The sequence below is a fragment of the Bubalus bubalis genome, chromosome 11 (genome assembly GCF_019923935.1).
Source record: "Bubalus bubalis isolate 160015118507 breed Murrah chromosome 11, NDDB_SH_1, whole genome shotgun sequence".
Taxonomy (NCBI): domain Eukaryota; kingdom Metazoa; phylum Chordata; class Mammalia; order Artiodactyla; family Bovidae; genus Bubalus; species Bubalus bubalis.
Genome location: NC_059167.1, coordinates 49609365 through 49623904, shown reverse-complemented (window position 1 = coordinate 49623904; position 14540 = coordinate 49609365). Strand labels below are relative to the sequence as shown.

Genomic DNA, 14540 nt, shown 5'->3' with positions numbered 1-14540 from the left:
TTTGTTGGCAAAGTAATTATGTAATGTAATCACATAGAAAAAGTCATATGTATCCCTGTCACTTTTGCTCTACTCTGTCAGAAGCAAGTCACATGACTTGTCTTCACTCAGAGAGAGAATCACACAGGACATGAATTCCAGGGAGTGGGGATCATGGAGGCTACTTTTAAGAGTCTGTCTGCCACATACAGTGAGTTCTTCACTTTTTGTTGTTTGGTAGACAGGTCTTCAAAATTGAATAAAGTGCACTTGTCAACCTAAAGGAAAACAACTGATAGTATTTCTTGCCACTGATGAAATTTGAGCTATCAAGTAAAAATTAGAATTATGAACAACTTGTATCAGTCATCATGATCTTAACTCTTCTCAGTACATAAAATCTTTTCTTATGGTTGGTAGTATTAATAAATATGATTTTTTTATATTGTGTAATGAACTCTGTCAACATTTGGAAGATTATGTAATTCAAAGAAATCAGTATTTTTGAAATAATGTATGATATAATAAAATCATGCATGAATAAGATTCATTCAAAGTGCAAGATAATACATTTTAATGTAACAGTTCAAAAAGCTCAGTGATAGGGAGTCAGATTCCACTTTGCAGCAAACCTTTAAGAAAATACCGACTGTTGAGTTTTGGTATTGTATCAAAGAAATATATACACATTTATTGTAATTTGCTATTAAAATACTCCCTTTTTTAGCTGTTAATATTTATGAAACCAGAGTATCTTGAGTCTTCAACCAAAACATTTTAACAGAATGAAAGCAGAAGCAGTTATGAGAGTATAGCTGTTTTTTATTAATCTAGACATTAAGGATATTTGCAGAGATGTAAAACAGTGCCACTGTTTTCTCTGATTCTTTTGTGTTTGCTAGATAGCCATTTAAAAAAAAATGTTATTCATGTTAATTTGTAATGGGTTTATTATTTTGAAATTTTCTATTTTAATCTGTAACATGGTAAATATCAGTAGATATAACCTACCTTTTGATTTTAAATATTTGAAGGGGTTCTGAAATCAAGGACTTAAGAATCCTTAAACAAAAAGTTACCCAAAATTTGAAGATTCTTTGCTACTGGAGTTGAATTAACTCAGTGGTTTTTTTCATGCCATCATAAGCTCTTTGACATTGGCCTTACAGAATTAGTAAATTTTCCCTAAAATATTTGTTCTTTTTACAGTAAGTGAAACAACTACTGAAGCACCTATAGATTTTATTACAAATATTCAAGTTCAAAAACAGAATTGAATCTAAATATTTTTAGAATAATCCATTTCCCCTGTATTTCATATTACTATTAGGTAAATTACACATATTTGTTACCACAAAAAATTTATATTTTTGGAGATCTTTCTTTCATAGAGGACCTATTAAATTTAATTTTATTTTAATGAAAAGGAAAATCTATGCCTAAACAAAGTTAGTTCCCAGTTATGTTTTGAAGAGGTCATATATCATAAAAAGTAAGAGTATCTTTAGGCAAACACCTTCCCCTCCCTGCCTCCAAATCTTTTCTGTGGTTTTAGCATGCTGAAATAATAATACTGATAAGAGCCCAGGACTAGTTGTCTAGAAAACTTATATTGAAGCAAGAGACTTGAATGATGATTCTGCCTTTTCTAAAACTAGAGCATTGTCAAAACCTCTCTCAGCCTCATTTTCTTCATTTCTAAAATGAGAGCTAACTTTCAATCTTGGATCCTAACATGGCAAGCTACCTAAAATGTAAAGATTCTTTGTTATTAGTAGAATCAAATTAACTTGGGAAGTTTCTCATACTTATTATAAGCTGTTTGGCACTTGAGGGATAGAAAACCAGAAAAAGAAACTTTATTATTTAATTTAGTTTGATATATAAAAATCTTCACAACATTGGACTTAGGGAGAATAAAAAATAACAGTGAGGGGTGGTATCTTTGGTGTTAAAGTTAGAAACTGGAGCTTTTTCTAGCTGAAAATATTTTACATCCATAGGCATAGTTTTTGTTTTTTTTGTAATAATTTTATTTACTTTTCGCTGGGCTGGGTCTTCATTGCTGCCTTAGCTTTTCTCTAGTTGCGGTGAAAGGGGGCTATTCTCCACTGGTGTCTCATTGCTGTGGTTTCTCTTTTGGACCTCAGGCTTTGGGGCCTGTAGGCCCCAGTAGTTCTGGCACGGGCTTGGTAGTTGCAGCTCCTAGGCTGTAGAACACAGGCTCAGTAGTTATGGTGCACAGGCACAATTGCTCCACGACATGTGGAATCTTCGCCGATCAGGGATCGAGCACGTGTCTCCCGGACTGGCAGGTGAATTCTTTACAGTTGAGCCACCAGGGAAGTCCTATAGGCATAGTTTTTAAATCAAAACACCTCAATTCACGGTTCCCAAACTTGGGGAAGTTTTTAAAAAAATTTTGTCAGTTGGTCTGGGTGCTTGTGTCTTAGAAATAATACATTTAAAAACGCTCTATGTGATTCTAATGTGCACAGTTAGGAATGCACTCTGGAATGAATTGAGAATCCTATGTAAGGGAACTTACTCTGAATTTTAGAAGCCACTGCATTAAATATATTACAATTTTTCATTTTATGTCATGTTTTCTGTATATGTGTATTTTTACTTTTTCATGTAATATCTTTATACTTCCGTATCTCTTTCAAATCTCAGGGAGTGAGGATATACTGTATTTTAAAAGCCAATGTGATATAGCTTAAGGGCATAGGCTTTGTAATTAAACAGACCCAAGTTCTAATTACAGCTCCATCAATAATAAGTAGGATTGAATTGGGAACCTTGTGTAACCACACCTAACATTAGTTTCAGTTCAGTTCAGTCACTCATGGACTCTTTGCAACCCCATGGACTGCAGCACGCCAGACCTTCCTGTCCATCACCAACTCACGGAGTTTACTCAGACTCATGTCTATTGAGTTGGTGATGCCATCCAACCATCTCATCCTCTGTCGTCCCCTTCTCGCACCATCAATCTTTCCCAGCACTGGGGTCTTTTCACATGAGTCAGTTCTTTGCATCAGGTGGCCAAAGTATTGGAGTTTCAGCTTCAGCATCAGTCCTTTAGTGAATATTCAGGACTGATTTCCTTAGGATGGCGTGGTTGGATCTCCTTGCTGTCCAAGGGACGCTCAAGAGTCTTCTCCAACACCATACTTCAAAAGCATCAATTCTTCGGCTCTCAGCTTTCTTTATAGTCCAACTCTCACATCCACGCATGACTACTAGAAAAACCATAGCTTTGACTAGACAGACCTTTGTTGGCAAGGTAGTGTCTCTGCTTTTGAATATGCTATCTAGGTTGGACATAACTTTGCTTTCAAGGAGCAAACATCTTTTAATTTCATGGCTGCAGTCACCATCTGCAGTGATTTGGAGCCCTCCAAAATAAAGTCTGTCACCGTTTCCGCTCTTTCCCCATCTATTTGCCATGAAGTGATGGGACCGAATGCCATGATCTTAGTTTTCTGAATGTTGAGCTTTAAGCCAACTTTTTCACTCTCCTCTTTCACTTTCATCAAGAGGCTCTTTAGTTCTTCACTTTCTGCTATAAGGGTGGTGTCATCTGCATATCTGAGGTTATTGATATTTCTCCTGGCAATCTTGATTCCAGCTTGTGTTTTATCCAGCCCAGCGTTTCTCATGATGTACTCTGCATATAAGTTAAATAAGCATTTCTTCTAAGGGATTCTTGCCCACAATAGTAGATATAATGGTCATCGGAGTTAAATTCACCCATTCCAGTCCATTTTAGTTCACTGATTCCTAGAATGTCAACATTCACTCTTGCCATCTCCTGTTTGACCACTTCCAATTTGCCTTGATTCGTGGACCTAACATTCCAAGTTCCTATGCAGTATTGCTCGTTACAGCATTGGACCTTGCTTCTATCACCAGTCACATCCACAACTGGGTGTTGTTTTTGTTTTGGCTCCATCCCTTCATTCTTTCTGGAGTTAATTCTCCGGTGATCTGTAGTAACATATTGGGCACCTACTGACCTGGGGAGTTCATCTTTCAGTGTCCTATCTTTTTGACTTTTCATACTGTTCATGAGGTTCTCAAGGCAAGAATACTGAAGTGGTTTGCCATTCCCTTCTCCCGTGGGCCGCGTTTTGTCAGAACTCTCCACCATGACCCATCTGTCTTGGGTCGTGCTACAGGGCATGGCTTATAGTTTCATTGAGTTAGACAAGGCTGTGGTCCATGTGGTCAGATTGTTTAGTTTTCAGTGATTGTGGTTTTCAGTCTGTTTTCCCCCTAATGGAGAAGAATAAGAGGCTTATTGAAGCTTTCTGATGGGAGAGACTGACTGAGGGGGAAACTGGGTTTTGTTCTTAAGGGCGGGGCCATGCTCAGTTAATCTTTAATCCAGTTTTCTGTTGAAGGGCAGGGCTGTATTCCCTTCCTGTTAATTGACCTGGGGCCAAACTACAGTGGAGGTAATGAAGATAATGGCTGCTGCTGTCCGACTCTGTGCGACCCCATAGACAGCAGCCCACCAGGCTCCTCTGTCCATGGGATTCTCCAGGCAAGAACACTGGAGTGGGTTGCCATTTCCTCCTCCAATGCATGAAAGTGAAAAGTCAAAATGAAGTCGCTCAGTCGTGTCCGACTCTTAGCGACCCCATGGACTGCAGCCTGCCAGGCTCCTCCGTCCCTGGGATTTTCCAGGCAAGAGTACTGGAGTGGGGTGCCATTGCCTTCTCCAAGATAATGGCTACCTCCTTCAAATGGTCCCATGCATGCACTGCTACACTTAGTGTCCCCAACCTTGCAGCAGTCACTGCCGACCCATGCCTCTGCTGGAGACTCCTGGACACTCATGGGCAAGTCTGGGTCAGTCTCTAGTGGGTCACTGCTCCTTTCATTAGTTTACTTATTAGGTAAACATTAGGAGAAGGCAGTGGCACCCCATTCCAGTACTCTTGCCTGGAAAATACCATGGATGGAGGAGCCTGGTAGGCTGCAGTCCATGGGGTCGCTAAGGGTCGGACACGACTGAGTGACTTCACTTTCTTTCACTTTCCACTTTCATGCACTGGAGAAGGAAATGGCAACCCACTCCAGTGTTCTTGCCTGGAGAACCCCAGGGACGGGGGAGCCTGGTGGGCTGCCGTCTATGGGGTCACACAGAGTCGGATGACTGAAGCGACTTAGCAGCAGCAGCAGCACCAGCAGCAGTTTACCTATTTATAAAATGGGATATAATATTAGGTCTTTGTTAGTACTGTGTGACAACTACTTGTTTTAATAATATAATGTGCCTTCAAGTGCAGGTTTATTTAAAATATGACTGTGACTTCCAGGCGGTGCTAGTGGTAAAGAACCCTGCCAATGAAGGAGACTTGAGAGGAGGGTTTGATCCCTGGGATGGAAGGATCACCTGGAGGAGAGCATGACAACCCACTCCAGTATCCTTGCCTGGAGAATGCCTTGGATGGAGGATCCTGGCAGGCTACAGTCCATAGAGTTGCAGAGAGTCAGGCACCCCTGAAGTGACCTAGCATGCACATTTATGGCTTTTTTTAAGTGTGAAAGGTGAATAACTTGAAGTTCAGAAATGACTTGCCCAAGGTTTTGTAGCTAAGTAAATGTGTGGATCTTCTGGAGCCCAGTTGTGTTGATCTTTCTGAACTATTTAGAAGACATTAAAAGTTCTATGTTAGATAATTATTTTAATCTGTTATTGTTGAGTAATATGTACCTGCGCTCTGAAATTGTGAGTTGTTTCCTAAGAAAGCATTTAACAGTATTAACTTTATACTTCTGTTAACTGTTTTAGAAAATGTAAGTGAATGTTTTACCCTTTTAAGTGTAAATATTTGAAGAAAATATTTATGTTGAAGCAATATCATGTTTGGTTGCAATTAAGTAATGTGGCATCACTGATTTTTTTTTGTATTACACACTAAGGTTCAAATGCAGGTATCTGCCTCTTAGGCCTTAAATTCTAGGAGTGGTTTTGGTTACTTCTGTACTTGTTTCCATAACAATTTTTTTTTAAACAACAGTAATAATTTATTTAGTGACAGATTGGCCATTTGTGAAGCGTGTGGTAGGGAAGGCTTATGTCTTTTCAAAACTAAGAAAAATTTTTATTGAGGTGCAGTTGACGTACAACATTCTATTGGTTTCAGATGTACAACATGCTATTAGTTTCAAGTGTACAGCACAGTGGTTTAAAATTTGTATATATTGTGAAATGACCACCACAGTAAGTCTGGTTCTAGTCCGTCACCATATGTCATAGAATTTTTTTCTTGTAATGAGAAATTCTAAGATCTCTCTTAGTAACTTTCACATATGTGCTACAGTGTTATTAACACAGTCACCATGCTGAACGTCATGTTTTCGTTATTTATTTTATAACTGGAAGCTTGTATATTTTAACTCCTTTCACCCATATTTTTGTTTCTGTAACTTTTTATGGACAAACTCGTTTCGATAGAAAAGTTAGTAGTAAACCAAAATTCTTAAAACTTATTTATACCTTAATTTATAAGCACAGAACAAACAAAACCTTTCTGTTTCTATTTTGAAATACTGTGTATTTTGGTGGGAAAATTTAGAAAGAGAGACGAGTGCATACTGTACTTTGATTTTTTTTCTCACCTGCAAACAGTGTAGGTTATATCAATCAGAAGCATACTGTATACCCAGATACGTATTTCTCTTTTATCCCTGAACATTCTACTAAGAATGTGTCATTGGCTTTTTCTCAAAATCACGATATTAGTGGTTGTATGATAATCTGTCATTTTATTTAGCCATTCTTTCATTGTTGGATGTAAAGATTTTTAATTTTTACTGTTAAAAATGCTATAATTACCCAATAAGCATTTTCATTTCCGTACCATAAAATTTTAAAGTAAAATAGTTGAACAAAAGGATGTGAACTTATATAAAGCCTTTGATAGCTACTGCCAAAATATTCGTGCAGAAAAGTTATACCTAAATATAGCCTCTATTTTGCCAGTAGTATGTGTTTTCATTATTTTTTAATTCATAAGTTTTAATTCATACTAATTTTAGACTTACAGGGAAAGTAATACAATATACCCCTAACGGGAAGTAGTTTCCTGTACTGATGTCATCTTACTTAATATAACTAAATTGCAGATCTTATTCAGTTTTACCAGTTTTTGTCATTAATGTCTTTTTTTAATTCCCAGGATTCTATTTAGGATCACACCTTACAGTTTGTTATTTCTTCTTAGTCTCCTCATATTTTTCTACAATTACTTATTCTTTGTCTATTATGAGCTTGATACTTTTAAGAGAAGTAGCAGTTATTTTGTACTGTTTAACTGCCATTGTCTTTATTTGCATTTCTTTGGCTAAATTGAAAAAAATAGTTTTTGTATATATTGGTCATTGTTTTTTGTTTTTGAAGAGCCTCAGTTTATGTCCTTTGCCCATTTTTCTCTTAAAGTGATTTTTTCTGTTTTAGACTTTAAGTCTTGTTAATTTTTTTTTTTTCTTCTTCACAACCTGCTATGACATTTATTTTAATTTTATTTTATTTTTAAACTTTACAATATTGTATTAGTTTTGCCAAATATCAAAATGAATCTGCCACAGGTATACCTGTGTTCCCCATCCTGAACCCTCCTCCCTCCTCCCTCCCCATACCCTCCCTCTGGGTCGTCCCAGTGCACCAGCCCCAAGCATCCAGTATCGTGCATCGAACCTGGACTGGCGACTCGTTTCATACATGATATTATACATGTTTAAATGCCGTTCTCCCAAATCTCCCCATCCTCTCCCTCTCCCACAGAGTCCATAAGACTGTTCTATACATCAGTGTCTCTTTTGCTGTCTTGTACACAGGGTTATTGTTACCATCTTTCTAAATTCCATATATATGCGTTAGTATACTGTATTGGTGTTTTTCTTTCTGGCTTACTTCACTCTGTATAATAGGCTCCAGTTTCATCCACCTCATTAGAACTGATTCAAATGTATTCTTTTTAATGGCTGAGTAATACTCCATTGTGTATATGTACCACAGCTTTCTTATCCGTTCATCTGCTGATGGGCATCTAGGTTGCTTCCATGTCCTGGCTATTATAAACAGTGCTGCGATGAACATTGGGGTACACGTGTCTCTTTCCCTTCTGGTTTCCTCAGTGTGTATTGCCAGCAGTGGGATTGCTGGATCATAAGGCAGTTCTATTTCCAGTTTTTTAAGGAGTCTCCACACTGTTCTCCATAGTGGCTGTACTAGTTTGCATTCCCACCAACAGAGTAAGAGGGTTCCCTTTTCTCCACACCCTCTCCAGCATTTATTGCTTGTAGACTTTTGGAGCGCAGCCATTCTGACTGGCGTGAAATGGTACCTCATAGTGGTTTTGATTTGCATTTCTCTGATAATGAGTGATGTTGAGCATCTTTTCATGTGTTTGTTAGCCATCTGTATGTCTTCTTTGGAGAAATGTCTATTTAGTTCTTTGGCCCATTTTTTGATTGGGTCATTTATTTTTCTGGAGTTGAGCTGTAGGAGTTGCTTGTATATTTTTGAGATTAGTTGTTTGTCAGTTGCTTCATTTGCTATTATTTTCTCCCATTCTGAAGGCTGCCTTTTCACCTTGCTAATAGTTTCCTTTGTTGTGCAGAAGCTTTTAAGTTTATTTAGGTCCCATTTGTTTATTTTTGCTTTTATTTCCAATATTCTGGGAGGTGGGTCATAGAGGATCCTGCTGTGATGTATGTCGGAGAGTGTTTTGCCTATGTTCTCCTCTAGGAGTTTTATAGTTTCTGGTCTTACGTTGAGATCTTTAATCCATTTGGAGTTTATTTTTGTGTACGGTGTTAGAAAGTGTTCTAGTTTCCTTCTTTTACAAGTGGTTGACCAGTTTTCCCAGCACCACTTGTTAAAGAGATTGTCTTTAATCCATTGTATATTCTTGCCTCCTTTGTCAAAGATAAGGTGTCCATATGTGCGTGGATTTGTATCTGGGCTTTCTATTTTGTTCCCTTGATCAATATTTCTGTCTTTGTGCCAGTACCATACTGTCTTGATAACTGTGGCTTTGTAGTAGAGCCTGAAGTCAGGTAGGTTGATTCCTCCAGTTCCATTCTTCTTAATCTTTGAGCTTTTACTTGCTGTATATTATGACCCATAGAATAGTCCAAAAATCACTAATGAGAGCTTACTCTTCAGTGGTGCTCTTATATATACAGCATTGGGATCTATTTTGTGTGTGTGTTATCAGTGTATTTAATATATAAAAATTTTGGAGTACATATATACACCTAAATTATATTGACCATATTTTTCATGATTCAGTTCAGTTCAGTTCAGTCACTCAGTCATGTCCAGCTCTTTGCGACCCCATGAATCGCAGCACACCAGGCCTCCCTGTCCATCACCAACTCCTGAAGTTAACTCAGACTCACGTCCATCGAGTCGGTGATGCCATCCAGCCATCTCATCCTCTGTCGTCCCCTTCTCCTCCTGCCCCCAATCCCTCCCAGCATCAGAGTCTTTTCCAATGAGTCAACTCTTCGCATGAGGTGGCCAAAGTACTGGAGTTTCAGCTTTAGCATCATTCCTTCCAAAGAAATCCCAGGGCTGATCTGCTTCAGAATGGACTGGTTGGATCTCCTTGCAGTCCAAGGGACTCTCAAGAGTCTCCAACACCACAGTTCAAAAGCATCAATTCTTCAGCGCTCAGCTTTCTTCACAGTCCAGCTCACATCCATACATGACCACTGGAAAAACCATAGCCTTGACTAGACGGACCTTTGTTGGCAAAGTAACGTCTTTGCTTTTGAATATGCTATCTAGGTTGGTCATAATTTACTTCCAAGGAGAAAGCGTCTTTTAATTTCATGGCTGCAGTCACCATCTGCAGTGATTTTGGAGCCCCAAAAAATAAATCTGACACTGTTCCCACTGTTTCCCCATCTATTTTCCATGAAGTGATGGGACCAGATGCCATGATCTTAGTTTTCTGAATGTTGAGCTTTAAGCCAACTTTTCACTCTGCTCTTTCACTTTCATCAACAGGCTTTTTTTAGTTCCTCTTCACTTTCTGCCATAAGGGTGGTGTCATCTGCATATCTGAGGTTATTGATATTTCTCCCAGCAGTCTTGATTCCAGCTTGTGCTTCCTCCAGCCCAGCGTTTCTCATGATGTACTCTGCATAGAAGTTAAATAAGCAGGGTGACAGTATACAGTCTTGACATACTCCTTTTCCTATTTGGAACCAGTCTGTTGTTCCATGTCCAATTCTAACTGTTGCTTCCTGACCTGCATACAGATTTCTCAAGAGGCAGGTCAGGTGGTCTGGTATTCCCATCTCTTTCAGAATTTTCCACAATTTATTGTGATCCACACAGTCGAAGGCTTTGGCATAGTCAATAAAGCAGAAGAAGATGTTTTTCTGGAACTCTCTTGCTTTTTTGATGATCCAGTGGATGTTGGCAATTTGATCTCTGGTTCCTCTGCCTTTTCTAAAACCAGCTTGAACATCTGGAAATTCACGGTTCATGTACTGCGGAAGCTGGCTTGGAGAATTTTGAGCATTATTTTACTAGCGTGTGAGATGAGTGCAATTGTGCAGTAGTTTGCTGCTGCTGGTGCTAAGTTCCTTCAGTTGTGTCCGACTCTGTGCGACCCCATAGATGGCAGCCCTCCCGGCTCTCCTGTCCCTGGGGTTCTCCAGGCAAGAATACTGGAGTGGGTTGCCATTTCCTTCTCTTAATGCAGGAAAGTGAAAAGTGAAAGTGAAGTTGCTCAGTCGTGTCCGACTCCTAGCGATCCCGTGGACTGCAGCCTACCAGGCTCCTCCATCCATGGGACCTTTCTGGCAAGAATACTGGAGTGGGTTGCCATTGCCTTCTCCATCCAGTTGCCAACTCAGTGGTAGTTTGAGCATTCCTTATTTATACTAAATAATCTATTTAGTATTTTATACTATTACATACCCTATATCTTTGAGCTAACGTATAAATTTATACTGTCTGATGTTTGACTATGTTATGATTCTTTTCATACTTTTTACTCTTCTTTTCCTGGTATCTTCCTGCTGAGACCACCCTTTGCCCTTATGGACTGAAGCTTTCCTTGAGCCCTAAGGCCTCAAGAAATGGAGCAGATGTCCCAGATCATTCCTATAAACAGCTTCCATTCTAAACCCTGTGTGCCTAGCTTTCTTATTTGTTCATCCTTCTGACAGTTTGTATATTTGCCCTATAAGATGGGAGATTGCCTGGCCCAGCATGACTTTGCATAGGATGGTGGGAAGAGTGGGGGATTCATTCTTTCTCTTCCTGAGACTTGGCTTACAAATTTTGCCAATAAAAGTGATTCCAAAACTCGTACCATGTGATGTGTTCATCCCTAACCTTGATGCCCCATACTACAGAGTAGTTTCCAGTTTGTTTGCCCTGATATTTTATCTGTGGGGTTTATAGAGGAATAGAAGCTTTTGAAATTGTACTTATGTCAGTATGTTTACTTATTTTTTCCTTGCTTTTACCCAAAGATTTTGATAACCTCTGTTATTTGCTCTTTGATAGGAATCCTACATTTTTAGTGACTCTCTGAAGTATATCAATCTTACTGATTTAAAATGAGTTTGTATGTTTCTTTGACCTTGAAAAAAAATCAGGCTGGAATTTTTCCCTAATTGTAACTGGCTAGTCAGGGATAAGCCAACTCTCAGTAATAACTTTGGAGAAGGCAGTGGCGCCCCACTCCAGTACTCTTGCCTGGAAAATCCCATGGACGGAGGAGCCTGGTAGGCTGTAATCCATGGGGTCGCGAAGAGTCGGACACGACTGAACGACTTCGCTTTGACTTTTCACTTTCATGTGTTGGAGAAGGAAATGGCAACCCACTCCAGTGTTCTTGCCTGGAGAATCCCAGGGACGGGGGAGCCTGGTGGGCTGCCGTCTATGGGGTTGCACAGAGTCGGACACGACTGAAGCGACTTAGCAGCAGCAGCAGCAGTAATAACTTGCTTTCAGTTTTAGTAGATATTAATTTTTGCATAATAGTAATAATTGCCTTGTGTTTTTTTGCTCATTAGTAATGGAGTCATTAAAGGTTATCCTTATAATATTGGCATACAGTTACATTTCCCTTTACAAGTTTGTGAAGCAAAATAATTATAACTTTGTTTGACTACATGTAATGTTCTTCCTTTGAAATATTTTAACAGGGTTATGTAACGAACTCATCACGAGTTGTTTCTAATAATTCTTCAGAGTTACTGTTTGACTTGACCCAAGATTCAGGATTACCACATTACCAAGCAGGACCAGCACTTTCTATAACAGGTTGGTTTCAGCACTGTTTCAAAAAATTAGGAAAAGAAAACTTGGTGAATAAGCATATGAAATTGACTTTCTGTTTTGAGGTCTGTGTCTTCATGTTAAGTTTTTCACATATTGTAAGGTGTAATGGCACTAACAATTCTTGAATGCCATTTTGGTGGTTTTAAATGAAATCTTATTTAGTAATATTATATTTGTTTATATATTAATTAATATATTAATAAATTAATTAATATATATTGTATATTAGTAATGTTATATTTCTTCCTGTTAATTTAGTATGCTAACCAGCTTTGACCTTGTTCTCACTTGGCATTAAACGTGGGCTGAGAAAAATTTTTATTTTATGTTTACTTTGTTTTATTGGAGTACAGTTGATTTACAATGTTATGTTATTTTCAGGTGTATAACAACTTGATTCAGTTATACATTATATATATTCATTCTTTTTTAGATTCGTTTCTCATATAGGTTATCACACAATACTGAGTAAAATTCTCTCTGCTGTACAGTAGGTCCTTGTTGGTTATCTGTTGTATATATAATAGTGTGTTTGTGTTCATCCTAAGCTCCTGGTTTATTTCTCTGTCCCCACATTCCCTTTTGGTAGCCATTAGTTTGTTTTCAGTATCTGTAAGTCTGTTTCTGTTTTGTGAATAAATTTATTTGTATCTTTTAAAAATTATATTCCACATATGAGTGATATTTTATATTTGTCTTTGTGTGACTTACTTCATTTAACATGATAATCTCTAGGTCCATTCATGTTGCTGTAAATGGCATTTTTTTGTTCTTTTTATGGCTACTATTCAGTTGCATATATGTACCACATCTTTGTCCATTCCTCTGTAGATGGACATTTAGGTTGCTTCAATGTTTTAATTATAGTAAATAGTGCTGCACTGAACATTCGGGTGCATATATCTATTTGAGGTATGGTTTTCTTCAGTAATATGCCAAGGAATCGGAGAAGGCAATGGCAAGCCACTCCAGTACTCTTGCCTGGAAAATCCCATGGATGGAGGAGCCTGGTAGGCTGCAGTCCATGGGGTCACTACGAGTCGGACGCGACAGAGCGACTTCACTTTCACACAGTGGAGAAGGCAATGGCAACCCATTCCAGTGTTCTTGCCTGGAGAATCCCAGGGACAGGGGAGCCTGGTGGGCTGCCGTCTATGGGGTCGCACAGAGTCGGACATGACTGAAGCGACTTAGCAGCAGCAGCAGCAGCATGCCAAGGAATGGGGTTACTGGATCATATGGTAGCTCTGTTTTGAGTTTTTTAAGGAACCTCAATACTGTTCTCCATAATGGTTGTACCAATTTACATTCCCACCAACAGTGCAGGAGGGTTTCCTTCACACCTTCTCTAGCATTTATAGTTTGTAGACTTTTTGTTGATGGCCTTTCTGACTGGTGTGAGGTGATACCTCTTTGTAGTTTTGATATGCATTTCTCTGATAATTTGTGGTATTGATAAATCCCTTGTTTGTTGGTTTGTTTACAAATATTTTCTCCCATTCTCTTGGTTACCTTTTCATGTTGTTTATGGTTTCCTTTGCTGGACAGAAGCTTTTAAGTTTAATGAGGTCCCACTTATGTTTTGTTTGTTTTCATTACCAAAGGAGGTGGATCAAAAAAGACATTGCTGTGAATTACGTCAAAGAGTGTTCTGCCTATGTTTTCCTCTGAGTTTTATAGTGTCCAGCCTTTCATTTAGGTCTTTGATCCATTTTGAGTTTATTTTTTCATGTGGTGTTAGAAAATGTTCTAATTTCATTGTTTTACATATAGCTGTCCAGTTTTCCCAGCATTACTTACTGAAGAAACTGTCTTTTCTCCATTGTCTATTCTTGTTTCCTTTGTTGTATATTAATTGACAATAGGTGTGTGGGTTTATTTCTGGACATTCTATCCTGTTTCATTGATCTATAGTTCTGTTTTTGTAAAAAATCTTAAAATAATTTCTTTAAGGAAGTTCTCTGATACTCTAAATACTCTGTAAAAAGATATATTTATTAGGTTCTGTAGCCACTAGTATGGAAGAGTATATGATTATAGTTAATAATTTCTCAATTAGGTTAGTATGTTTATATTCAATAAATGATTTAGATGTAAAGTACGATTATAGAGTACTGTTATAAAGTGGCTGCACTAAATTCTTCTGTAGTCAGTACTCAGTAAATGCCCATTAAAGGAGTAATGAAGTTTCCCTGTTGAAGAAGAGTTATCTTTATTATATACTATGATA

General features: G+C 38.2%; 1 protein-coding gene across 12 annotated transcripts in view; it reads left to right on the top strand.

Moving 5' to 3' along the window:
• Positions 1-14540, top strand: part of ZNF280D (zinc finger protein 280D) — a 131449-nt gene that overhangs the window by 33708 nt on the left and 83201 nt on the right. For all 12 annotated transcript variants that reach the window (XM_025295656.3, XM_025295653.3, XM_025295650.3 and 9 more), the window contains one exon: positions 12175-12292. In XM_025295656.3, the coding sequence (XP_025151441.2) occupies positions 12175-12292 (118 nt within the window). The remainder of the gene's footprint in view (positions 1-12174; positions 12293-14540) is intronic.